At 39.3% G+C, this 27,311-nt stretch overlaps 2 protein-coding genes across 2 annotated transcripts; one reads left to right on the top strand and one right to left on the bottom strand.

Moving 5' to 3' along the window:
* Positions 1 to 342: 342 nt before the first annotated feature.
* On the bottom strand, positions 343 to 27,234 carry LOC141898295 (proteasome adapter and scaffold protein ECM29-like). The gene is made up of 46 exons (XM_074784139.1): positions 26,965 to 27,234; positions 25,871 to 26,037; positions 23,994 to 23,998; positions 18,199 to 18,240; positions 17,464 to 17,594; positions 17,120 to 17,236; positions 16,878 to 16,996; positions 16,638 to 16,787; positions 16,335 to 16,521; positions 15,988 to 16,127; positions 15,744 to 15,822; positions 15,356 to 15,475; positions 15,186 to 15,271; positions 14,933 to 15,011; positions 14,727 to 14,843; positions 14,488 to 14,613; positions 14,140 to 14,243; positions 13,458 to 13,596; positions 13,297 to 13,377; positions 13,016 to 13,214; positions 12,808 to 12,899; positions 12,573 to 12,710; positions 12,091 to 12,435; positions 11,746 to 11,847; positions 11,313 to 11,634; positions 11,042 to 11,156; positions 10,870 to 10,938; positions 10,665 to 10,782; positions 10,359 to 10,529; positions 10,160 to 10,239; positions 9,805 to 9,910; positions 9,543 to 9,709; positions 9,309 to 9,471; positions 9,115 to 9,174; positions 8,358 to 8,606; positions 8,092 to 8,158; positions 7,842 to 7,976; positions 7,654 to 7,716; positions 7,349 to 7,560; positions 7,227 to 7,270; positions 6,611 to 6,809; positions 6,407 to 6,521; positions 6,213 to 6,318; positions 2,439 to 2,518; positions 1,967 to 2,038; positions 343 to 1,301 (listed from the first exon to the last, which is right to left on the bottom strand). Exons 1-46 carry the CDS (start codon positions 27,232 to 27,234, stop codon positions 1,135 to 1,137), a joined length of 6,015 nt encoding a protein of 2,004 aa, XP_074640240.1. The 3' UTR covers positions 343 to 1,134.
* On the top strand, positions 4,504 to 6,628 carry LOC141900825 (cholecystokinin receptor-like). Its single transcript, XM_074787874.1, has one exon. It carries the CDS (start codon positions 4,617 to 4,619, stop codon positions 5,751 to 5,753), a length of 1,137 nt encoding a protein of 378 aa, XP_074643975.1. The 5' UTR covers positions 4,504 to 4,616; the 3' UTR covers positions 5,754 to 6,628.
* Positions 27,235 to 27,311: the final 77 nt, after the last annotated feature.

Genomic DNA, 27,311 nt, shown 5'->3' with positions numbered 1-27,311 from the left:
GTTATTTCAGGGAGGTGGGAGTGATTTTTCACTCCCACCTCCCTGGTTATTTCAACAAGGCCCTTTTCAAGTGTGCTCTTCCAGAAGACAGACACCCACACACGGACGAAAAACTTTCAAACGCCGGAATCGGAAGAGAAAGTAGATATTTCCTGTTCTGGAAGAACGCAATCGAAATGGGCCTAAAGATAACAACTACGGACGACTTCCATTCTAGCGGACTTCCCTGATACCACAGATTCCTCGTTGAAGATTCGAAGCATCTCCGGTTACTAAACGACTCTTAAAAAAAAACCGTTCGTCTCCTCCAATTACAACAACTCGAGTCATTTCAGAGTGATATAGAATTCTTTTATTTACACAATTAATTTCCGCAGATGAAAACAATAATATCTCACTCAGATAAACACAGATTCAGAACATGTGCGTAATTCGAAAATCGATCGTACGACGGAGAACTAACAAAAACAGCTGTCTGTGTTAAAACAAAATTACTACACGTTTTACGCACCCATAAATAAAATAAGAAAGTAGATGTGTGGGCTGCGATGATTCACGGACCAATTGAAAGAATATATCGAGAAAATTTCGCTTTTGCGCATTTTGAGAACACTCCTAAATTCATAAAAGCTCATAATAGTCTGATATGCCATACGATGAAAAATTACGATCATAATTAATAGACATAATGAAAGGGTAATTAAATGAGTGAGCAATTAATATACGGCTAGGTCATGGGTTTCCGTAATCGTGATGCGAGTACATAAGTTCGATACTAAGCTATTCTTTTCTCGCGATTTGCGCGCTATTTGCAACCTATATATACCATTTTCAGGCATTTATGATTTTTAATTCACGCTTAGTGACTTTTTCCGAATGATTAACAAGGATAATGATAATAAAAGTAAGAACATGAAAAACTCTTAAAAGGTTTTAGTAATTATGGCTTTCAAATAATATGAGATTTCGATATCTAAACGAGCGAGTGGACCCAAATAACGTTTCCATTTGAACAAAGGAAACAGTCTAGATACGCTGAAGATTTACAATCAAAATTTACAAATTTAAGGTTCTCATCCGCTGTCAAGTCATCAGTTCACCCTTACATTCCGTTTGTCACCCAATAGATACTTGTCACTGGGTTATGTCCATAGTTGTATCAGTAGTCAACGAATTTATTGTTTTCATGAAAAGCTTCGCGCGTTCTTGCAATTCGGGCATATTGTCCTGTAATCGGGCGCCGACCGCTTCTCGGAGTTCGTCTAGTACAGAGCGTGGCACGTTCTTGAACAGGTTATTATCTACAGAATAATGTGAAGTCGTGAGAAAGATTCATACAAACGAAGTTGCGCTGCAACCAAAGAAGAAACGTTACAACTAATTACTTCAGTGGAACCTCGTTATAACGACCTCATATACACAACGATTGTTCGTAATTAGAAACCTAGAATTTCGTCCCTAAAATAGGACAATATTGTAATAACTTCATACCGAATACAGTAAACTATCGGTTATAATCAAGAGATTGGTAGATTGGAAATTACAGTAAACCTTGTGTAAGTCCGATATTTTGGGACCAAGAAAAGTCCTACGGCTTAAGTCGATTTAACTATTAACGATTTTCTATTTTGGGATCAAGAGAAGTACTACGAGATATAGGCGAGTTTCCGACTTTCAAAATCTGTCTTCGAAATGTAAATTTGAAAAAGAGAAGGAAAAATTCGGTACCATCAAAATTGATCCCGACCTAAGCAAAGTTGATTGTTTAATGAGATTCCACTGTACAATCTTAATTCCCTCAAAATGTTGATTCCCGCAAAGAAAATCATAATCAGTAATTGATCATTCATTCCTTATCCTGGTTTTTAACATTTTCATATTTCCAAGTTGTTTCTGAATTCATTGCATATATTTGATTGACGATCACTTGTTGTCAAGAAGATAATTGTGTCTGATAATTACGTACCTCTTATCTTCTTGCATATGATTTCCAGGGTGTTAAACGACTCTTTCCTTATTGAAATATACTTCAATGTACCTGTAAACAGTAGATTAACTACACGTTGAATTGTAAAACCAAATATGGTAAAACAGGAAATACAATTCTGTTACTACGAATGTAATTAAGGGTTAGCGGTCAAGAAGATGATGTATTTGCTAATCAGAGTCGAAGGCTAAACGAGAGATTTCGAAGAAAACCAGTCTTTAATTCCAAGTTGCAAATTAATACAATTCTGTTTGGATAAACAAAATTGAAGGTCAGCGATCAAGATGTATTTGTTAATCAGAGGTGAAGGCATTTTTTCATAACAAACCAGTTCCCCTCGTATTACAATACAATAACAAAACAACGTAACGAACAATATAATATTTGTAAAACGCATAACACGAAAAATTCATCTTCAATTTTCAAGAATATCTAAGCCTTTCATACGCACCTAGTGTAGTAGAAACGACTGGTATTGAATTAGCAGCCGCTTTGGCGATGCGGTCGCCATCTACCGCTTCAATCATCAACCTGAAAAATAGAAAACAGCTTTGAAAATCGTACTTCACTTCCTCGGTGTAAACGTGTCACCGATGTATAAGCACCCGGTCCCAGTGAAAACTGCGTTAACAAGTCAATGAAAAAATGGCACTTGATGTTAAGATAAGTTGACATATTGATGATTCAGGGTTTGTAGCAGTCAGGCCAAGACAAAATTCGGCACTTTTTCCTAAATCGAAAGACTTGTTCACAGCATTTATCTAAATCAAAGATTAAGTGGCAATGTCTCAATAATAGGCCGAGTCGAATTTGCAAATACACAGTTATAGAATTCGTCCAAAAAGTCAGCACTTTTCAGCTTTTTCTCATGTCGAAAGTCAGCACTTTTTACTAGATCCAAAGACAAGTTCCCGACATTTTTCTAAATTAATGATTAGGTGGCAACGTCTACAGTCAGTAATACAATTTGTCAGTTTGTGATGACATCAAGTCCAAAAAGTAAGCACTTTCAGGATTTTACGTGAGAAGTAAGTACTAATCGGGACCTATTCTAAATTTTCCAAAAGTATCTATCAGACTTGCTACAAACCCAATGAGTGTGTTCTATTTCAATGTGCTTCATTAAAATTGCATTTGTCACAAGAATATGTAAAATTGAGATGATTTGATTCAAATGAAAATCACAAAGACAAATAAAACCTTGCAGACGTTCTAGATAACGAAGACAAGTTTACCGTCGATAGCACGAAAGAGTAACATAGATATAACCAATTAGTGTTCGCTTCTTACTGTATTACTTAAAAACAGTATCTTGCCCCTAGAGGGAGGCAAGGATCATCAATAGACGTATGTCCATAATTTGTGTTCTTATTATACCAATCTTCAAACGAAAACGAACACGGTTCATGAGGAGGGCAAGACATCGATGCCAGTAACAAGCCACCGATGAATTCAGCTATCTTGTCTTTGATCGTGATGATGTCCAAGATCGCAGTTACAGTTATCTTAGTACAGCCGATAGTCAAGTTCTGTATTATCAATCCACGGGGTACGTTTACTAACTGATACACGATATTGAAAATCAGAGAAATTGTAGCGATTACCGGAATAACATACACAGGTGAAGACAATGGCAAAATCTTGTGCACAAGGATTGATATTAAATTTCACCAATGGATGAATGAGATAAAGGCAGCTGATAGTTTTATGGTGTGACATACACCTTAAAATGGAGAGGAGACTTGGTAATCAAACTATATTAAAAAAACGTGGAATTTGATTTGAAAAGAATTTTTCGATCTGCTACATGATGATCTAAAAGGTTGAAATTAGGATTAAAATCGTCGGGATTAAAACGCAAAAGAAATCAGGAAGGAATTATTCCACGCAATTTCTGGTGGAGTCTGCATCTATTCATCCGTAAGTCAGCAGCAAGAACGTCTATGGATTAAACCTAACACACAACACAGCTCGACGCGACAAGAATTGGAAGATTAAAGCAAAAACTGTCAATGAACAGCATGGTAGTAGAAGATTAGACACACCTGCTGAGAGAGTTGGAGCGACAGTTCTCACCGATAAAATAGATGAAAGAGTCGAACGGATAGATTCGTCGAAATTAGACGTGTCTGGTACAAACCACGCGATATCGGTTAACAGAAAAACTACATTTCATTTAACAGATAAGTTCAATTGACGTAAGTTAATACTAAATGAATAGTAATTCATCGAAATTGAATCGACAAAATTACTGCTATGTATCTGTTGAGCATAATGGATCATTAAAAATCATTGATGTAAAAGGATATGCTGAAAACCCAAACAGTTGATCATGTGATAAACGGTGTCTGAAAAATTTCATGAATAGATAGTTATTATGATGGAGTGGCTTTTTGTTACATGAATCGTTATCAAAATACGCATCAATATTCAATGACGCCTGTTTTGTTTCTAATAACTGGAAACCAGGAACAAACATTGTTTAAACTTGTGTATAAACTACAAGTGACATTGAAGAGTCAAATCTTGTCAAACAGCGTTGCGAACGTTGTACAACTGTACTGCAAATTGTAGAAAAGAAACAACGAAGACAGTATATTAAATTGGAATACCGGCTTATAACGACAAGATGAAGCTCGTTGAATGTATGCAGAAATTCTCCACCGCTAATGACAGTTTGAACATAACTGAATTCAAACGAGAGTACATTCGCTCTTACGCGTACTGTTTGTATAACTTCGACACGAAAACCTGGGAAACGATTGAAATGACGACGTTGCTCGTGTTTCTCACGATCGTCGGAGTCATCGGCAACATTCTGGTGATCGTCGTGTACGCGAAACACCAGACGAAACCGACGACGACGTATTTCATCATCGCGCTAGCCGTACACGACCTGTTACTGAGCGGTATCCTGATGCCGTATCAGACGATCATCTCGTACGTGTTGATACCGCGACGAGCGATGTGGATCTGCGGCGTGATCGAATGGTTCAACGACACGTTGTTGATAACGAGCGTGTTCTTCCTCGTCGAAATCGCCGTCGATCGTTACTACGCCGTCTGCCGACCGTTGAAGTTCGCGATCACGCCGCGTCGCGCGCGAAAGATCATCGCGATCACCGTGATCGCGTGCGCGTTGCAAGGAATACCGAGTTCGATCAGCGAGGGCGGATTCGTTTACGCGCCGTACCGAAATTCGACGGTCTACCTTTACACCGGCGACTACAAAGAAGGAACCGATCTACGCTACATCAAACCGACCGGTAAAGCCGTCATGGACCGGTATTTCTTCTTTCTGTTCATAGCTCTATCGCTGACGATTATAGTCTGTTACGTGCACGTTTTCGTCGTCGTATGCAAGAGAATGCGGGCGAAGAAAGCTACGCGACCGGCTGGCTCGTCGGACGACGCCGTCACTAACAGCACCGATTCGACCGAAATGTCGACGGTTTCGACGGTCGCCGACGACCGACCGCGTTCGACGTATCACAACACGATAATTCAACCGTCGGTGAAGAAATCCGCGTCGATCGAACAACGACGCGCGGTCAAACTCGCTCAAGTTTTACTGGTCGTCACGCTCGTCTTCATTTTCAGCTGGTTGCCGTACTTCGGAATTCGTCTGAAACTGGTGAAGGACCACAAAGCGTTGAGCGTCACGTATTTCCTGAGCAACGCGCTGAATCCGGTGCTGTACTGTTTCACTAACGTACGATTTCGTACGGACGTGCGAAAATTATTTCAATCGTGCATTTATCGATAGACCCGAGACGTTAGATACTAACTGAAAATGTTACTGTTTGTTATGGCTTAAGTTTTGAAAATGTGCTGGTAACTGTTTGTAATGGCTTAACCCTTTCAGTGCCGACTAATAAATACCCTATAGTGCTGGAGATTATTTGAAAATTTTGGAAAAATTCCACCCTAGTGTGTTGAATAACGGGAATACCACTATGACGCGGTGTATCGTTAGTTACTAGTATTTCACTATGTTCGAGGTGCTGCCATTTTTCAAGAGAGATAATTACTAATTACATCAATACACCGCAGTGCGGTGTACTAGCAAAAGCTATCACCGATTTATACATCGCACTGCAGTGTAGACGCACTGAAAGGGTTAAGTGTTGAAATCATACACAACACATACTCATAAAGAAAATGTATCATCTATGTAATATGCATGCTTCGTGTCAGAACAACTATAAAAAACTTTCGGTCATACCTTTCCCAGAGTTTAGCCATAGATTGTAGTATTGATTGCTGTACTTTCCATGTACTCTGCGGTATCATATTTACAAACAGTGTAGATAAATCTTCGAAATAGGTACCTAAAACGTCAAGAAAATGTTGAATCAAGAGAACGCATACTATTTCAATTGAGCGTTTTATCAAGTTTTGTGCAACTTATCGACATACTTTGCGTTTTTTCACAAGTTGGCCAAGCCTGGCCTACAGCTAGGAATGCTTCTTCTCGAAATTTCAGTAGAGTTTCTTTATTAGTATCTTCAGAGTCATTTGCTGATCCAAGAGACTAAAAAAGCCAGATTTTTATGATAGTCCGTATATATTACCAATACTGGTAACTGTATTTCATGATTTCGAAATACTATCAAAACATACCTTGTTAAGTAAAGGCTTGAGTATGTTGTAAATATTTTCAAATTGATCGATTTGATAGGTTTCGAGAATGGCTCCGTAACATTTGATCGCAGACATCTTATATTCTAAACGTTCTTTCTTACTTTCTCTGTGAATAGCATCTAGTATTTTGTCAATGCTCGGAGTGCCACCTTCATCGTCCGTTAGTGGTATCAAATCTCTGGAAAAACGGTCGATTTTGTTACATATACACATTTGACAATGATTCACCTATTTCAAAGCTCCTTGTTTCGAAGTTTTCAAATCTCGCTGAAATATCTAAACCAGAAGCTTTTCGAATAGATTAAGTATTCATTTGTATTTGATCAATTCCAATCGAGAGTAAATACGGAAATATAAGATAATCTGAAATAAATACTAGTACTTTGTTCACATTATTTACACTAATTATTTTATGACATTACCAGGAAGTTTGCGAGCTATATAATTTAGATAATAATAGTCATGATCCGGTGAGACAACAAAACAATGTCGTTTGACAAAAACTACCAGCAGTTTATGGCAAGGTACACAGAAATTACTGGGAAAATGTGTGTATTAACGATAATATGCTTTTTTGATCGTCATCTGAACTTACTTGCATTCTTTACATATTGCACACAGAGCCTCTATCAATGTTTCCTGGAATAAATGTACTGTACTTCAGAAAAGTGTATTTCGTGGATAATTGATCTAAATGGGTATTTATTTTTCACTTACTTTTCCCGCCCACGTTCGCCCTGATAGTGATGTCAATAGTGCCTGAAGTAAATTTCCCAGATGAGGAGGTTTCAGATTCGAACTAGATTTGACGGCTACGGTTTTCATCGCCGCCGCTGACTGAGCCTTCATATGCCACGACTGAGATTCGATTCCGGTTTTCGTAATCGTGACCAGTTCCGGTAGATAAAGCCGTACTCCTCCCTCAGTGCCTATAAAATACAATATACCCGTATACAAAGAGATATACAAGTCACTGTAGTAATTAAGCTGGAAATTTCGGGTTTCACTTTTTTCAATTTTACCTGGAGTATTTTCGACCCACACATCTTCCCATACTGACGCAAGATTTTCATTCTCTTTTCCATCTGCGAAAAAAATAGGATATCAATCCTTGAGGTTTTTAAATCATCACTGATACATTTACAAACCAGAAATACAGACAAATAGGACTCGAGGGAATATGGTACCGGTATATTCATCTCTCTCTCACCTTCCGGTTTTTTCTCTTGATGCATAGCGAGGAATGCAAGAGGTAATGCGACAGCGGCGTGACGTTTAAGTATATCGGGGGCGTGTTGACCCATTGCTTGCAGCGCCACGCCACAAGCTTGTCTTACACCATCATCTAAACAGAACATCAACTACAATTTATCATTCTAGAAAACGGTTTTTGTATATTGAATTTGATTCAGTAATGTGCCTACAATCAGTGATCAATTTCTACTAATAATCATGCCTACCTTCTTTCTCGAAATACCAACTTTTCAGTTTATTGACTAGTTTTTCAACACTGCTGTCTTTGGCAATCTGAAAACCAACACAGAATCATAAGTAAGGTTATCAACGATACAAAATCTTTTGTTGAACATTCAAGTTGACCTGTACAGCCCCTGATGCTCTCACTACTACCTTCATTTAACTTTCATTTTTCTCCACTATCAATCCATGTAAGTTAAACGAAAATCATTTATTATAGGTTTTCGCGGTATCTCGTATAGAAGAATACCTTGACAGTGTGTCCCATGGTGTTGGCGAATGCTTTCTGTACAGATACGCTACGGTCGTTGAGTCCGGTGAGCAGAGCACTCATCAGTTTACCAGCGTACGGCGATAATTCCTGTGGACACTGATGAATGAGCGAAACGATGAAATTACAACATCCAGCCTTCGTACCGATTCCGATACCGCTACGAATCAGATCGCATAAATGCGGAATTAGTTCTTTCAATACTGATTCATCGACGTACTGTACGCACTGTAAATACAAGATTCAGGGACGAGTCGTGTTAACTTGGTATATAGAATATATACAATGAGACGGATAGTACTTTATATAGGTTAGACTCATTCACCTGATTAAGATACTAGTAGCGAAAGCTCATGCGTCAAATAAACTAGTTAACCCTTTCAGTGCGTCTACACTGCATTGTGGTGTATAAAGCAGTGATAGATTTTGCTAGTACACCGCACCGATACACAGCGCTGCGGAGTAGACACACTATAGTGATATTCCCATTATTCAACACACTAGGGTGGAATTTTTCAAAATTTTTAAATTATCTCCAGCACTATAGGGTATTAATTAGTCAGCACTGAAAGGAATATAAAGTACTATCCGTCCTGTTGTACGGATTAACTGAAAATACAAATGCGTATTTCATTCAGTACTAGTAAGAATGGGTAAGGGTAATGATATTCTAAACCTCCATCCTGGTTAATAAGTATCGGTACGATTTTGTCATGGTCTCAAGTTTGGAACTTACTAGATTTATGGTTTCCATCATAGGAGACATTTTTGAAGCCGCAATTCTGGCATTGTCCAACTGGAAAAAGAATTGTCCAAATAAAGATGATTTCGCGCACTAGGTAAATGTACGCTATAGAGAAAACATGTGATATGTTCACAGATTTGTTCAAGACCATATGAAACGAATAGTAGACTTGAATGACAACTAACCTTCTCTTGGGCTGCCTGACTAGATGCTACATGTAAACTTAGATAGTTCATAACTTGTGGTTCGAGGCCGCTGAGTGACTCCAACAACGCAACAGCCAGTATCGGAATGTGAGGTGCGAGCAATTTACCGGCATTCTTACTAATTTTCACCAGAGTCGTCAAACTAAAATGGCAAACGTGTAAATAAGAGAAAAAGATAATTGAGGCAGGGAGAAAAGATGAACCGGTACATACCTTATATTTCGGACGTCCTCAACGGGACTCCCAAGAGCTTTCAATAGTGAAGGAAGGACGGCTTTCACAGACCGCTCGCCAACTTTTCCATTGGCGACATCGCAGTATTTTATCGATGCTCGTTGCAGCGCTTTACACGCCGAATCAGCGGCATTCCTACAAGATTCCTAAAATAAAAGAGGTGAATATCTATATAACCAACAACCCCAGACATAGATTTCACAAACAGTATTCAGGCCGATCATGTTAACTATTTTTGTACCTTGATGTCATCTCTAACACGGAAACAAGTGTCCCATAGTTCAGGCAGTCTCTCAATGATATCATCCAATGGTTTACCACGAAGCAAATCGGCTAGAGCTAAACAACTGTAAAAGAAGATTGTATCCGTTTACACGTAGGAAAACCTCATACGAATAGTTTACGTCAGATTGAATCCAGACATCGGTATCATATGGTATCATGTCGAATCAGTAGATCACAATATCCATGATTAAACAATAAATGTAAAATCCCACTATTGTTAAATGACGAAAAAGGCTTCCATTTTGGATAAACCTTTTCAGTCATTCAACAATGTTGGTATTTTACGTTAATGGTATCATGTCATTTCTTACCTGGATTCTCTCACTCGCCACTGGTTATTAGTCAGATTCTTAATCAGATCATCGGTGATTTGTGCAAGATACTTTTCAATCTGCAAATACGACAGTTACATTACAGTTATCATTAACATAACGGTAATACAGGTCTCCGATGACTGATTTTCAACATGAATTCAAACTTCAAAGTTGTAAAGTTATGGACGGTACTCACAGTTTTATTGTTATCCGGGACTAGAGCTGTCCAGATACTTGACATCGCTTGCTGTATACGCGGATTAGGGTCAAACTGATACCGATACAGTTTTGGCACGATCTGATGCAAGTAAGGGGCTAACTGTTCACCAGCTTGAGCCGCGATACTACTGAACCCAAATGCTGCTCCCTTGAAAAACGAAACGAGTAAAATTTAGGAAATACAAACATTAACAAACATAGGATGCAAATATACAATTCATGGTTTATAAGACATACAAGATGCAAATAACTTTCCGGGAACCTGGGTTGGATAATTTCCTACCTTTCTTGAATTCCACATCGCATTGTGATTGGCAAGATGCATGAATTTATAGATCAGATCTGGCTGGTTTAGATCGCTAGCGATTGAGCAAAGCTCCTTATACGTCGACAAGTTGCCACTAGAAAATGGAGATTATATAGACATGTACATTAACTGCCGTTAGGCAACTAACTAGAAATGGAAGATAGAGGTAATGAATTCTTACCCATCAGGCGTTTTCCCCAATGAACCGGCTTGAAACACTTCTGTTTCTCCTGTTACTTGAGTGGGAGCTCTGTGAATTCAAAATGACCATGTTTAATATAGATAATATTCAGAATACGTCTTTATCCTTATTTGGGCTTTTGAGCTTAAATCTTGGATCCTAATTGACGAACCTTTTTCCAACCATCAGCGTATCGACTAGTACAGAAACTAGTTCATTCTTCTGTTCCTTTGAGCAGTTTTCGTACACCAGTCCGAGACCTTTAGACGCAATATCCTGAGTAAGCTCTACAAACAATAACAAAGGTAATCAAGCATCTTAGATTTGAGTTTTGCTATGATAAATCAGTTAAGCTCGACTCTCAATACTCTAAATCAGTTCATTTTCGATATCTCAAGAGCCAAGACTGTGGGATGAACTTTGAAAATGCTGGAAGCACTCACCGTTACTTTCTGTCAACAAATTCATGAAAGCAGCTTGAATGTTAACAAGCTTGCTGCGTACTCCAGGACAAGATCCGCATCTCTTTACCAGAGTCAGTAACCAAATACAAGCAGCCTGACGGATATGCGGGTTTGGGCTTGACATGTACTTAGTGAGCAGTTGGTTCGACAGCCATTCTAATTCGATAAGTGGATTAGGTATAGCGCTCTTAAATTCTTTCTCATCTACTTTCCAGATATCCCTGGCCGCCGGAGCAGTGACGCCTAAAGCAGCGTTAACTAATGCCTCTCCAACTGTGAAATGTAATTCCATTTGATTTGGCTGAAATAAATCAAGATCCAATAAGATTCAATGATAATTGGCACTGCTCTTAAAAACATACAAACTGGCATCCAGTTTATGCGATAGATTGATGTTTCGCACATTTTTTACCTGGCCACAATCCAACATGCCTTCCATTGCAAGTTTTCTCTGTTCAAAAGCATTATTTCCAACACAAATATAGCCCAGGGTCATAGCAGCTTTTTCTCTGATCTGAAGAAGAAATGATTGTAGGGTAGGAGGCTTAGGTCAAGGTAAATAAAGGGGCAAAGCATTAATAATAAGCTGAGACCACGCAGCAGGGATGGTTTTACGATGCTGTGGCAAGTGAGGTAAGCCACTTACAGGACCAGTTAGCATTTACGCAAAAAAACTTTTTCTGACAATTTAGGTCCGGCCAAATGGCAACAGTGAGAACGCTTAGCCTGGGTCAAAACACTTGTGTTGTAAACTTACCTTTCCAGATTGTTTAGTTTTCTGAACTATATCCACCAATCTCTGAACAACTGATAATGAATTAACTTTCTCATCGGACAGGTTATCACTCGTAGGAGGGAATGGTAGAGGAGCGATTCTACCCATTTCACCGACTGCATGAATGCTGCCTGCTAATGTCAACGTGCCGCTACTGTCCAATAATTCTTTACCGATCGCATTCAGAGCTCGACGGTGCAGTTGTTCGATGACCCGTGTTTCAGTTTCCATGTCTTCGATGACGACATCGGCGTTGCGCTTGTAGAGCTGTTTGTAAGCGATACAGTAACCGAGCGCAACTAGAGAACCATGGCGGCATTCGACTTCCTATGAAAAGAGAATATTCACAGCATAAAACAGTTCTACCACAATTCGATACAATTCCAATAAATATACATATCTCGAAAAGCAATAGGATGATTTGGAATATTATTTCTCATCCTTCTTCAACGTGCGCCACGTACCTTGTCTTTTTGTAAATTCTTCATTAACTCTTCGATTGTTTGGGTATATTCTTGTTCTTCGGATACAGTCGCAATCAGAATGCCGAATAAATGCGCGGCGTATTCCCTCATATCTTCACGACTGCACATCATATACGTCTGCCAAGAGTGAAAATGGCAGAGCTTTGTGCTAAATATCTTGCAAACACAAGCGAATTTCAAAATATTAAGAAGTCAAAAATCTGTTCACTTATACCTTAATCCAATCAAGACTTTGGATAAACTTTGGTGCCATCAGTTCATTGGCGACTGCGACAATTTCGAGTAAACAATAGAGCGGCATTTCTCCTGAAACCATTGAACACAATGATTTAGAATAAAGTTATCGCCAAAATCTAATCATCTTGATTTGTATCGCGAATACTTAAAATGATGGAAAATGCTTTTTTGCATGTAATACTGACCTCCAAGGGTTTTTAAAAGTGTGCCACACAATTCGACATATATCTGAATGGGGCCATTCTTATCACCAGATTCCTGCTGTAGCAAATCACAGACATATTTTCCGATAGCCGGAGCCTGACTTAGCATCGACGACATTGAATCCATGTCCGGAGTTACTCCAGCATTGTACGCTAAACACATGCGTAAATATGTCAATATCTGGAACAAATGAATGGCATATTGTATATGACAACTAAATGCATATATAGTGTGTATAATTTCTAATGAGAAAATAACCTACCATGGTGTAAGTTACCGGATCAAACGCCAAAGTTTTGTTGCCGACGACATATTTTTGAGATGATTTTGCGCGCAAAGTAGCCTGAATAGATAACATGAAATTTGATAGATGCACGAAAATAAGACTCGTCCCAGTTCAAATTGGAATCCATTGAAAGATACCTTCTCATTGATGTATTCAACAAGTTTAGTAAATGAAGGCATCATCTGTTTATTCGTAGTTGGGTCAATTTGATGACGGTGATCAGGTTGTAGAATTGATTTCAATGCTTTCTTCGCTTCGCTGTTTATGTCTTCTTTCCTAAAAACCATGAAAATTACAACAACTTAGTTATCAACAGATTCGACAGCCGAAGAGAAAAACCATCACCAATGGGGTCGCTGTCTGTTCTGGGTTTCCTATACCGGTGGTACACCTGTCACTAAGCTCTAGAGAAGATATACAGCAGATATACAGATCGATGTACTGATGGGAGGTAATGGTCACTATCAACAAAGAGAATTGAAAGTTATATATAGGAGGGCAATGGAAACCTGTTTTAGATATATAGAATATGTTTCACTAATCTAACCAGTTATACCATATTACATTGTACAGAATGTTAATTTTTCATTTGTTATCATGCTTTGATGGTAGTTATATTCACCATATAACCTTATCAGTGTGTAGGCACTCACTTCAATGAAAGAAAGCAAAGATTTTAATAGTGAGATGAATTGCTTATCTGTCACTTTGTTTTAGATGTTTGCGGTCAACTTTCCTATATGTTTGTAACTGTTAATGATGTTGTATTAGTCACTAAAGACTGTAATCATCTGAAAAATGCAATCAATCAATACTAACGAGTCTCCAGCAGCCAATAGCAGAACGTATCGCGATGGAATGTGATCTGGAGGAAAAACTATCTTCGCAAATTGGACAGCCATCATACGCGCTGGAGGTTCCGGCTGAAAATATAAGCTAAGATAATGAGCAACCCCCACGCTCGATGTTTTGACAATTTATTCTGACAGTTTCGAAGTCTTGACTAAAAACTCCATCATCAGAGAAACCAAAATGAGCGCAGATTCATATCAGGTAATTGCCACCAGTAAGTTAGAGATTAACATTAATTATTACCAGAGCCTAGCTTCACAATCAGGAGTCAGATTTTACTCCTCCTGAGGAGGGTGTGAAAGATGAATGAATTACCTTTACAATGTTTTCCATGACGAGGGCTTCTAACAATACAAGATTGGTTCCTTCTACTTTTCCTTTGATCGACGAAGTCATCATTGATAGCGCCTCTTGCACTGACAGACGCGTTTCCGAATCTTCCTATTTTCCGGTAAAATAGGAAGTAAATTGTTCGAAGGAATTCTCAACTATGATTCAGAAAAACAAATAAAACTGAAAAATTCAATTTTTTGCGGGTATGACAACGGTTTTACCTTTGAAATAGCATTAAACATTGTCTGTAATAATGCAATGTCATTCGCTATCAAATTTGGGCAGCGTTTCACCAACTTTCCAACGGCCATATATGCATAACCTCTTAACTTTGAATCCTTGAGACAAAATAGAAGAAGCAAAAGAACCAAATAACATCATGATGCAGAGAGTAAGATTTGAATAAGCCTTCAGAATTAATACTGACCTCTTTTGCTTCTCCGATCAATTTGACCATACCCGATAACAACACAGCCGACACAGGGGCAATTTTTGGATTTTCAGCGCTATAAAAAGCAGTATTTCAAAATCAGTAAATCAAAAGATACAATAGTTAAATGAAGAGATCAATTGAAATACTGGGAGACTCAGTTCTTTAGTAGTGTGTTGAAACTGACTCAATGAATTTATTTCGCTCGGGAAAAAATGTCAATCAACACAAAACCCCAGATATCTCTTACTTTTCGCACAGATGATGAACGAGTTGCACCGAGTAATGTTTGAGTTTCTGGTTAGTTGTGTTGCCGTAAAGACTGTCAAAAATAACCTGTGGAAGGTATTGGAAAATAGAACCGCGGAAAATAACTGAGATACATATAATATTGAGGATGGTTAATTTTTGTAAATATACCTGTATACTGAATGGGAATGTATTCGCTGCTTCGACTGATTTAAGAAAATATGGAAATATTTTCAATCTTATTCGCGTATTAGCTGGGCTCCGTATTTGATCGGGCTTCAAATTAGGATTCTGTAATAAATCATCATTAAAATGCATTGACTATATTCTTCAGAATTCATGAATTCAGACCAAAGATACGAAACATTTCATAGTCTGCTACAGAAATAGGAAAGCAGATGTCGCCTAATAGTCTCAAAAATCAATTTTCCTTTTTTATGGAATCCAGATGTGACGACACATGAGAATTGTGAAAATGCACTACTAAGGCAATCAATGCAATAGATCTTCCCAGGTTTTGTTATTGAGACATTGGAGAGATCGAGCCATATGCACTCACCATCGTTTTACTCTTTACTGTACCATAGTACACGCGATATATCTTATTGATAAATGTCGAGTCATTTGTATTGACAGACCTACAACGAAAACCATAAAAATTTTGGAGATTTCTGCACATGTGTCATATCGCTTACTTAATATCTGTGATGGTGCCTGGTAAACATGTCGTCTCAATCGAATATAGCAATCTCATATTCATGACAGGTTTTACCAATTTCACACTTCACCAGAGTTGAACTTACCCGACTATACGTTTCAATTCCATATCGGCGGTTGTGGCAACGCTATGTCGCGTGTCTGAAGAGGCGATGATTAAATGAACGAAAACTTCAAGTTCTGGGAACAAATCAGCGCCCAAGAATTTAACAATGCCAAGTTTAGCCTGTAAAGATATGAGGAATCATCATATTTTCTTTGGTTTATTAGTTTATCTAGCCTTACACTATTCAGATCTCGGTTTCCCCAGACTAACCCTATTGGATTATTCATTTAATTTTACATCGGAATGGCGTTTGATGGAGTGTTGCACACTGTACGTGGCCAGCAGGACTAAAACCCCTAATCTGCATATTAAGTATGCTATGAATACCTCTTCAATTTGCTCTGCAGTCGGTATTCCATCGCTAATCAAACGTTTATACGCTTGTTCACTAAGCCCAGCAGGAGGCCCAGATCCAGTAGATGAGGCGGGTGCTGTCTGCGGTCTAGAGGAATACTCTCCGCTAATGGTACCAGTAGGTGTAGTGGCAGAGCTCGGTCTCCCCGGTGCCACTTGACTGAAAAAGTGAATAATTCACTGATTTTATCGGCAGAAATAGCAGTTTCCAGAAAAAAACAAATGTCTTTAATAGTAGTAATTATTGTAGGTTACAATTTTCAACAAATATCTTACTTATAAGGCAGGAATAAATAATCCAACATGAAATTGAGCAGGATTTCTCGGGATTTCGGTTTGTCATGCATACCATACATTTCTTTACGTTTCACAGGATCACTCGACATCTTCAAATGTTTTAACACCGGCATTAAAAACTGTAAAAGACTTCAGAGAAAATGCCATTTTGTATCATTTGAATTTTTCTACAACTAAAAATCCCTAATGCCACCATTTTGAAGTTATATTTCAGGTTACCTGTCTTGTTGTTGGGGTGGTCGCCCTTCGAGGCAGTTCATAATAGTCGGCACAAGTTCACACTGCTTTTCGACGGGCAATCTTGGAAATCCGATCTTTATGTACAAGATCGTGAAATTCTGAAAGTGTCGAGCAAAAATCTTTATAAATCTTATCTTTAGGCCAATAGATATTTGGAATAAAGGACAAGTTATGATTGTCGGTAAGTGGTGCTTCAAGGTTTCGAAGGTATCCGTACTTACTGTAACAAAGGGTGAAACAGATGTATCCTGATACTGGAAAAATAAATCATCAATTGGAAGTTGGATCTTTGGTCGACTTTTGACGCGTTTGTTAACATGTACCAACAACTCCATAACCTGAAAATGAATGCATTTGCATACAATGATGCCCTAGCAGGTACTAATGCAGGCAGAGCATTGGGCGAAACATCCTTGGGGTGGACAGGCTTGGCAGTTACCATTTTAAACACGACAGGCATGGGAGCCAAACCTATTTGCAGGTAGGTTAACTTTTAGACAGGCAGGGCATGGATCCATAAAACATTTATAGACAGGTTCCATTCATGTACAATTTCAGTGCTTACCTTTTTGCGGACTCCATCTTCTTGGCTAGCTAATTTTAACAGAACTGGGGCTAAGAACTTCTTTAAACAAGCCTGGAGTTGATCATCAGTGTTAGCTGATCCAATTCGTAGAAATACTCTTTCCAGTAAATCTGCCAGAAAGAAAACAGGCTATCAAAACGGTTTTCCGTGTTGTTAGGGTCACATGAGCTTAGCACGTGACAAAACTGGGGGTCCAAAATGAAAGTTGTTCTCAATAATACTAGGAGATTAGGTGTTAGGCTAATTGTATAAAATGTAGATTTTGGTGAACGACAATGGCCATCAGTCAGCCATCTTGAATCTGATCAGGCCAATCTTTTGGCGGCAAATGAATTAAGGGTAGATACATATAAAAACTAAATATCAATCCACAAACGACGCAAGAAAACTGGATTCCATTTATAGAATAAATAGCGGATGTAAAATGAATGCAATAGCCCAATGGGTCTGAAGTTCGAAGTGGGCTAAAGGTCTTAAGCATTAACGACGAGGATTCTGGACCAAAGAGTTTTCATAGTTTTCTTTTGGTATTTAGTACAACATCTGACAAGGCAAGATGACATGACAGATTTATCAAGAGATAATTCAGTGGATTTCAGGCATACATCGTACAGAACATGAATAAAACCGATGGATGTTTAGAGACAAACGTTTTGTTAAAACTACAGCAACGGAACATGATGCTACAGGACAGAAAACTTTTTAAACACTGACCAAGTTCGCCTAAGTCCTCCGTGGACGCTGCCATCTTTGATGCTATTTAGCACACGCTTTTCAGATGGCGCCACGCTACGGTTGATCTCCTACCTGTAAATAGATTATCAAACCTTCATTTACCCAGAACCGATAGATTTTGCCCCGCCTGCAACGTTTTAGGAGACGAAGTACATTTTATTAGGGTTTCTGCTGCTTTTGCAGAAACCCTCCTGTAATTCTGTTGATTATTAGGGTTTCTGCTGCTTTCCATTTGTGGCTCAGGGACTTTATTACAAATTACATGTAATATGGAAAAAAAGTTAATTTTGGGACCCCATTTTGAGCCTTATACATTTGTGGCTTGAAATGGGGTTCCAAAATTAACTTTTTTTTCATATTACATGTTATTTGTAATAAAGTCCCTGGCTTCATGGCCTTATTTAGCCATAGGCCTAAACTCAATTCATTATACAGGCATACATCAAATAGCCTATGCATGTATGTTTATAATAAACAGCAACTTTCTGAAGAGAAATGAAAGGTTTTGCGCAAATCTGTAATTCAATGTAATTCACTGTAATCGAGGTGTAATAAGCTGTAATAGCTGTAATAGCTAGATAAAACCAGTAATATTTGGCATAAATCTGTAATTCAATGTAATTCGCTGTAATTAAAGTGTAATAAGCTGTAATAGCTGTAATAACCAGATAAAACCTAGTAATATTTGGCATATAAAGCTTATAAACGTAATTTTTACGCAAAAACGGTTCTGATCTGTAAACGTTGGGCCCGAAGATGGTAATTAAGTACCAATAATTGGTACTTAATTTCCATCTTCGGGCCCAACGTTTACAGATCTGAACCGTCTAGTGCTGCCTGTGAATTTATCATTAGCGGTGAATATACGAACTAACAATATGATACAATATTCCTACTGCGGCATGTGAGTAAAAGGTTAGTTGGACGCGAGTAAAAAGTTAGTTCACACATTTACCGTCTACGATTGATTCTGGGGCAGCACTTGACGGTTAACAATTAGGCCAGCGTGAGTTGGCTCCGGTATAAAACCAACTAGAGAGGATTCTGCGTGTACACAGGGACGCGAGCATCTTCACCCGTCAAGGGATTCGAACCCACTACGCTAAAGCTGTTCCCCGAACTGGTGGAAGCGAGTTCGGGAGTGATACTGGACCCCTGGCAAGCGAGGATGGGACGCGAGTAAAATCATCGGTGGTATCCGGAAAGCTCCGGTAGCAGAGGCAACCAACCCTGGCAAGCAATGCAATGATGCCTTGATCGAGCCACGTGCGTGATTACACTGGTCAGTTTTAATCATGATTATGTAATTCTTACACCAAATAAATCAGATCGAATACGAAAATAAATCTGTAGCTCGGCAAATGATCTTAACTTGTAACAGCACATGCATGGAAAATCCGCGAGTCATCACTTCCGTCGTGGAGTCGTGACCCGCCATATTGAAATTTGGTAAGTCTTGGAATTTTTCCAGTTTTTTATCCTTGAATTATATCTATGTATTAAGTTAACAGTTCAGTATTAACCCGGAGATGCCGGTACAATAAACACCGACTCTAAAACTGACCTGAGACCCGCCGCCAAACTATATTCAAAGTAGTTTTTGAAGTACATCACGTGTGTCGTCACGGTTCGGTGCGGCGTCGGTGGTCCGCACCTCGCCGCCTGTGCTGTGTACCCGTACGTACTATCAGGGAGAAAATGTGAAAGTTTGACCTGCTTGATGTTCAAAACAAATAATATGAAAACGGCAAGTGCAATCATTCTGCTAAAAAAACTTTAGTTGTTGTGTGTAGATCGAAGTTCGACACAAACAGTAACAACAGCAGTATACAGCCAGTTGTGATGAATGAACTAAAATATCGTTTACTGGTTACAGATTATATTGTGGTGAATATTACCAGTAATACTTACAGTGACCTCCTTTTCTTATTGTTACAGATACAAACAACAGATTTCATCAATCAATCCTTCCTTCAACGGTCAGTTTGAATCAATTAAAAACAACAATATAAACTGCCCCCCCCCCCCCCCCCGTCACTGACTGTAACTAGGTTGAGATCTATTAATCATCTTCTAGAAAAGGTTTGTCTCTCATTCATTCAATTGTGTAACTGATATCTGTGAATAGTCTACAATCAACCGATACCACATTGAAATCTAATTTTCTTTATTTCAGGCACAATTCCTGTTTAATGTGGTATGAAATAAGATTGAGTCAAGCGCAACGCTGTAGGAGCATCAGAGGAGGAGTATCGTAGGAGCAGCAGGAGTATCGTAGGAGCAGCAGGAGTATCGTAGGAGCAGCAGGAGTATCGTAGGAGCAGCAGGAGTATCGTAGGAGCATCTGAATGAATCACAGAAGGGATAAGATAAGTAGTTTTAGAATTATGTGTTCATTCATACCACTGATTGATAGAGGAGTTGAAGATGTTCAGGACCAGAGTTCAGTTTATCTTCTAACAGACTAAAACTAAATGTAGAATCATTATAACGGTTATTGAATATATCTCCAGCAAGTATCTTTATCAATCTTCAGCTCACTTCACACACAGCTATAGATCAGAGTTCCTTACAGCGACCACTGAATCAACCTAATCATTACAACTGAAATAATGATAACAGATTCTATATGAATACATATGAAGCACATCTGAAACCAAAGTGATAGAAAAATAGAAAGTTTTGAAATGTTTTCTGACGCAGTTTGATTTGTGTCAGATTGTAACTGTAGAAGTTTCACTCATTGTTTCAGTCTAATAGAGATATAACTGATGTACATGTAACACTGACTGTGTAACACTGCAGTCATTTATTCACTTATTCCTCCTCAGTTTGAAGAATGTTTGTTCTCTCATCTTCATTAGCGATAAGAATCATTCTCATCCGTGTAACTACAACATCGTAACATTTCTATTATTCAATCATAGAGGAAATGAGTAGTATGAGGTTTGTGTATGGAATGGAACAGGGTATGGTGTAGTTGACAGTTAGGGTAGGATAGGGTAATGTGATGAGGTAAGGTCAGTTGGATGATGCAGGGTTGTTTGATGTGGTTGGATTCGATGATGAGTTTAATATAGAACTGTTTGGGGGTAAGTGATGTAAGTGGTAGTGTACGGTGTGTATGTTCGGAGGGTGTATGATAACGGATTGAAAGGTTGCTGGTAGAGGGTGGTACAGTAGCATCCTCACTCACCAGGGCTCGGGTTGCTTCCTGCTGAAGCTCACGTCTACACAAACGCTGCCTGCAACTTTATCCTTCGGTCTGCTGGAATACAAGGAATTATTCAGCCAATGAAAACAGAGGAATTGTCTAGCCAATGAAAACAGAGGAATTATCCAGCCAATGAAAACAGGAATTATCCAGCCAATGAAAATTATGAAAATATACATTATTCTTGTGTTGGACCCTCGGTAAGCGAAAACTCTTATCGACCACCAGTGATGCCAGTCACAATGAGGTGTACATGTTTTACTGTTGGCAAATATCCTTCAATAAACTTTGATAAAGGATAAGTTGATGTCAGCAGCGGAGAATACGGAGTTCTGGATCGGGAAAACAACATCACAGGAAATCATTGTATTTGGCAGTGACCTGTCTGCCCACACGGTAACCCACCCACTCTCTACCCGCCCGACCCCTGGCAGTGACCTGTCTGCCCACACGGCAACCCACCCATTCTCCACCCGCCCGACCCCTGGCAGTAACCTGTCTGCCCACACGGCAACCCACCCACTCTCCACCCGCCCGACCCCTGGCAGTGACCATTCTGCCCACACGGCAACTCACCCACTCTCCATCCGCCCGACCCCTGGCAGTGGTCTAAAGTGGTCTAGCCTTCATCGACACTGCGATTGGAGACAACTAGTTGCCGGGCAGTTTCGGCACATGAGAGCAACTGGCTGGATACAATCAGTGTGAGCTAGCTCACGATTGGTTAGCGTCCATCTATCTCCAGTTCCAGCCAGTTGCTCATGTTCTACTTTTGAGCAACCAGTTGTACTTAGTTACTGTCATATCCATCGATGTGAACCCTCCATAATCAAAAACACATGGTTGTAACTGACTAAAACAAAGCAACGAGTCACATGACTTGAGATGCCTTGAGAATATTTGCTAGATAAAACATCTCAGATGCTGTCGATGTGTGTGCACTATGGACCTAGCGACCGGCATGAGCCATGCAGTTGCTGGTTTTCATTAGATGGGTACTCGCTCACTAGCAACTAGTTGTCTCTAGTTGCTTTGTCGAAGTATGCTTAGCTTTATAGACCTATGAAGGAAGTTTCATCAGTGTTTGTGAGTTTCAGTGGAAAGCAACCAGACCCTGGCGAGTGAGGATGTGTAGTAGTGATGCTGGTATGGTATGTGTAAGGTAGGGGGCGGTGTGTGTAGAGTGTTAAGAATAGGGTAAGGTACAGTTAGAGGAATACGAAAGTGTAAATTTGGGTAATGTGGGGTCAGGATGTTTGGTGTTGTTGAGGTGAGGGTGAATTCAGTAGAATTTATCCATGTCAAGTGTCCAAGTGGCAAATTTGGAAAATTATTTTTGAGTTATACTTAAGAGAATGGGCTTTTAAAATCATTTGACCAGTCTTGTTAGATTGGCTAAAGAACTAAAAATATGGTCTTAAGTTGTAAGATTGGCTATAGAACCAAAATGAGTTCAGATTGGTCTTAAGTTGTAAGATTGGCTTTAGAACCAAAATGAGTTTAGACTGGTCTTAAGTTGTTAGATTGGCAATAGAACCAAAATGAGCTGAGACTGGTCTTAAGATGTTAGATCATTGTTAGAACCAAAATCAGTTAGAACCAAAAATCAAACAGACGAAGTGACAAATTTTGAAAAATGGATTCAGGTCTGATCCGTGTGATCCAGTTGACCTAAGATTATTTGATTAGAGTCACACTCATTGATTACGTAGTGGGTAATAGATGGAACCACAATTTGTGATTTGAACAAAGGTGAGTGATGCTCTTGGCGTTTCACTCACCAGTAGAAAGTCCCCCCCATAACTTCTTTATATAGAAATCTCCAGATAGAATTCGGTTTTTGTCTTATTTGTCTGTGTATATATGTCTGGAAATGGTGACATGGATGGTGATAGGACAGTACAGCCTGGGTGATGTTGGGGTAGGGTAATATGATTCAGAGAAAGTGGTCCAGTCCGGACTGGCATTACCTCCTTTCCTTCCTCCTTCCCGCGCTTACTATTCCACAATCTCTATATGAGATACATCGAGAATGATGCTATTGAAGATTGAATTCATCGATTCATTTAGGAATTAAAACTTGTTTCATTGAACAAATGTCACTGCAAATACACAATATCATCAAACAATGATATGATTGTGATTGACTACAGTGAACCACTGCCCTAGTGCAGTTTTATGTCACAAAAAGCTTTTTTCCACTCGATACAACAGATGATAGTGCAACCAATTGGACTGCCTGTGTAGGGCAAGTAATTTTTGTAGGGGACAAGCAAAATTTCAGATATGCTTGCCCCCCGGGCAAGTGGATTTCATTCCTTAGATGCGACCCTGTTAAAGCACTGATTGAGAGATGGATTCAAACCCAGTTCAATTACTATATTTCCTTTATATTCACTTACTGCCGGGTGGTACTGATACAGAGCAAGGAGAGATAGAGAGAGAGAGATAGAGAGAGAGCCATAAGAAAAAGAAAGAACATGAAAAGAGTGGGGTCCGAGAGCAATTCGAAGGTTTAGAGTCCTGCACGCTTAGATGGCAGGCAGGGGTCTATTCCTACCTCGCCTAAAAAAAAAGAAAAAATATAAAGAGTGGGGTCCGAGAGCAATTCGAAGGTTTAGTGTTCTGCTGGCCTAGATGGCGGGCAGGGGTCTATTCCTACCTCAACTCAAGAAAGGTGAGCTTAAAGCCACCAAGCACAAAAGTGGGTTCCAAAGGGTAGTCCACTACTGGCAGTGGTCTATTCCTACCTCACGTGCTTAAAAATGTTTGCAAAAAATGGCAAATAAGAAAGTGTGTGAGAGTGAGAGAGAGAGTGAGTGAGAGTGAAAGAGAGAGGAGGTGCTGAATTTCATGTATCACTGGGCGTAACGTGACAAATATAAGAAATAATTCACAGAAAATCTTGAATAATTGTGTTGTGGGTTCAGAGTCTATTTCTCATCAGTTTGCTATTTGTAAAGCTTGTAGTCTGGTAAAAACTATTCAGAGATTTGTGAATCAGAAGATTTTGCCGTCATTTGCTTCATGAATCGTTCACTTCTTAAAATGAATCATGTGACACACATATAAAATACTTTTACTGATTTGTCATTGTTTTGATGGTGTCTTAATATTCAATATCTTGCAGGTATCGTCTCCTAGTATTTCACATGGAATTGAGGAGTAGTTTGAGGGATTGGGAGGGTTGGAGAAGCATTGAGATGTCTAAAGGTAGTGGCCTGGAGGAGGCTGAGAGATGGAGCGACCCCATCAATCACTCATCACACTCTGTACTGTCCTAGCTCCACCCCTTATATCACATCACGTACCTTCCACAGACACCACCCCCGACCTCACCCTCACCTCAACAACACCAAACATCCTGACCCCGCATTACCCAAACTTACACTTTCATATTACTCTAACTGTACCTTACTCTATCCTTAACACTCTACACACACCGCCCCCTACCTTACACATACCACACCAGCATCACACCTGTACCGCCCACTACCAGCAACCTTTCTCCATTATCATACACCTCCCTAACTATACATCGTACACTACCACATACACCAACCCCAAACAGTTCTATATTAAACTGATCATCTAATCCAGCCATATCAAACAACCCTGCATCATCCAACCTGATCTTACCTTATCACATTGTCCTATCCTCCCCTAACGTGTCAACTCCCATACTCTGTCTCATTCCATACCCAAGCGCCATACTCCTCATTCCCTCTATGATTGAATAAGTAGAAATGTTACGATGTTGTAGTTACATGGATGCGAATGATTCTTATCGCTAATGAAGATGAGAGAACAAACATTCTTCAAACTGAGGAATAATTGAATAAATGACTGCAGTGTTACACAGTCAGTGTTACATGTACATCAGTTATATCTCTATTAGACTGAAACAATGAGTGAAACTTCTACAGTTACAATCTGACACAAATCAAACTGCGTCAGAAAACATTTTACAACTTTCTCGTTTTCTATCACTTTGGTTTCAGATCTGCTTCATATGTATTCATATAGAATCTGTTATCATTATTTCAGTTGTAATGATTAGGTTGATTCAGTGGTCGCTGTAAGGAACTCTGATCTATAGCTGTGTGTGAAGTGAGCTGAAGATGTATACAGATACTTGCTGGAGATATATTCAATAACCGTTATAATGATTCTACATTTAGTTTTAGTCTGTTAGAAGATAAACTGAACTCTGGTCCTGAACATTTTTCAACTCCACACGATAACTGGTATGTGTATGACAACAGAATTTCAACAGTTTATGTCATGAATTTGATAAATTGAAAAATCTGTTATTTTCATTTCAGTGTCAATCATTGCTGGGGAGTTTTAGAATCTGATATAGAACTGATTTCACAGTCAGCTACACACATTAATGGTATGTATTACATGTGTATGGATACAATTTAAATAAATCACACTAGTTCTGCCTCCTCATCATCATCATCATCATCATCTAGTTCTGCCTCCTCGTCATCATCATCTAGTTCTGCCTCATCATCATCATCTAGTTCTGCCTCCTCCTCCTCATCATCATCATCTAGATCTGCCTCCTCATCATCATCATCATCATCATCTAGATCTGCCTACTCTTCATCATCATCTATGCAGGTGTCAATGAATGACCTGAACCCCCCCCCCCCCCCCCCGATAAGGCATTCGACAGGCATACGATCAATACGATGTCCATACGATGCTGTTTGCCTGTCGTACATGAATCAATTCACTATCGTGTTTTAATAGACAGCCTAACGAAATGAATTTTTGAACTTCTGTATCAATGTTGTATCTCTGTACTGACGGAATATTAATGAAATTGAACAAACGTCGAATAAACGTCGGACTCTCAACGAACCCAAATTCCATTCCGAGGATTCAATCTAATGAACGATGACGTCATATCTCAATCCTGATGGATATAAGACTGGTTGCCTGTCCCATGGAAGATATGGATACAACTGTATAATAAAGTTTTATTGAATTGAATTATTGCGCCCCGTGGACATTGCAAAATCTTCTTAAAACCTGTAATCTAAAATGCTAATATGAATTGCCGCTTGTTGATGCACCGGACCCGTTTTAACGCTTATTGACGCTTGTTGTCGGTTGTTGACGCTAATCAGTGTTACCCGTTGATGGCGATTCTGTTCGTACCGCGTCTTGTCGTAGTTGACGTATAGATGTTGAATGCCTTGGTGCACAAAAATTGACCAAATCTAATTGTGATAGTATGCCTGTCTGACCAGTATGCCCTGTCTGTGAATCCTTGTCATATAAATGAAGAAATCCCACACTTCGAATTTGAAATTATACTATCAAATTTATTATTACGAAACCACAACGTTTCAGCAGTTGACTAACAGCCATCATCAGGTGGAATGTCCAGTATAATTTCAAATTCGAAGTGTGGGATTTCTTCATTTATCTACAGTTTACACGGATTATAGTGTTTATTCGACAACTCCTTGTCATATGCCTGTCGTTTTGAAAATAGAAATAATCGAATGCCTCACCCGGGGGTTCAGGTCATTCATTGACACCTGCACTAGTTCTGCCTCCTCATTATCATCATCATCTAGTTCTGCCTCCTCCTCATCATCATCATTATCTAGTTCTGCCTCCTCCTCATTATCATCATCATCTAGTTCTGCCTCCTCCTCCTCATCATCATCTAGTTCTGCATCCTCCTCATCATCATCTAGTTCTGCATCCTCATCATTATCTAGTTCTGCCTCCTCATCATCATCATCTAGTTCTGCCTCTTCCTCAGTAGCAGTGTGCATCCTGAGGAGGCAATCAGTCCTCCTGCAATCACAGATTGCCCGCTCTTAAGGAGGTCTGGTGACGTTGGGACTTTAGT

Source organism: Tubulanus polymorphus, chromosome 2, assembly GCF_964204645.1.
Source record: "Tubulanus polymorphus chromosome 2, tnTubPoly1.2, whole genome shotgun sequence".
Taxonomy (NCBI): Eukaryota; Metazoa; Nemertea; class Palaeonemertea; order Tubulaniformes; family Tubulanidae; genus Tubulanus; species Tubulanus polymorphus.
This window is presented reverse-complemented; position numbering and strand designations above follow the sequence as displayed.

Excerpts from the sequence above, each read along its gene's own strand:
- LOC141900825 (XM_074787874.1), top strand. The coding sequence starts at position 4,617 with ATGAAGCTCGTTGAATGTATGCAGAAATTCTCCACCGCTAATGACAGT.
- LOC141898295 (XM_074784139.1), bottom strand. The coding sequence starts at position 27,234 with ATGCACACTGCTACTGAGGAAGAGGCAGAACTAGATGATGATGATGAG. Across the intron at positions 9,472-9,542 it reads GAGGACGTCCGAAATATAAG|TTTGACGACTCTGGTGAAAA; the intron begins GTATGTACCGGT and ends TTGCCATTTTAG. Across the intron at positions 7,717-7,841 it reads TCAAGAGAAAAAACCGGAAG|ATGGAAAAGAGAATGAAAAT; the intron begins GTGAGAGAGAGA and ends TTTTTTTCGCAG.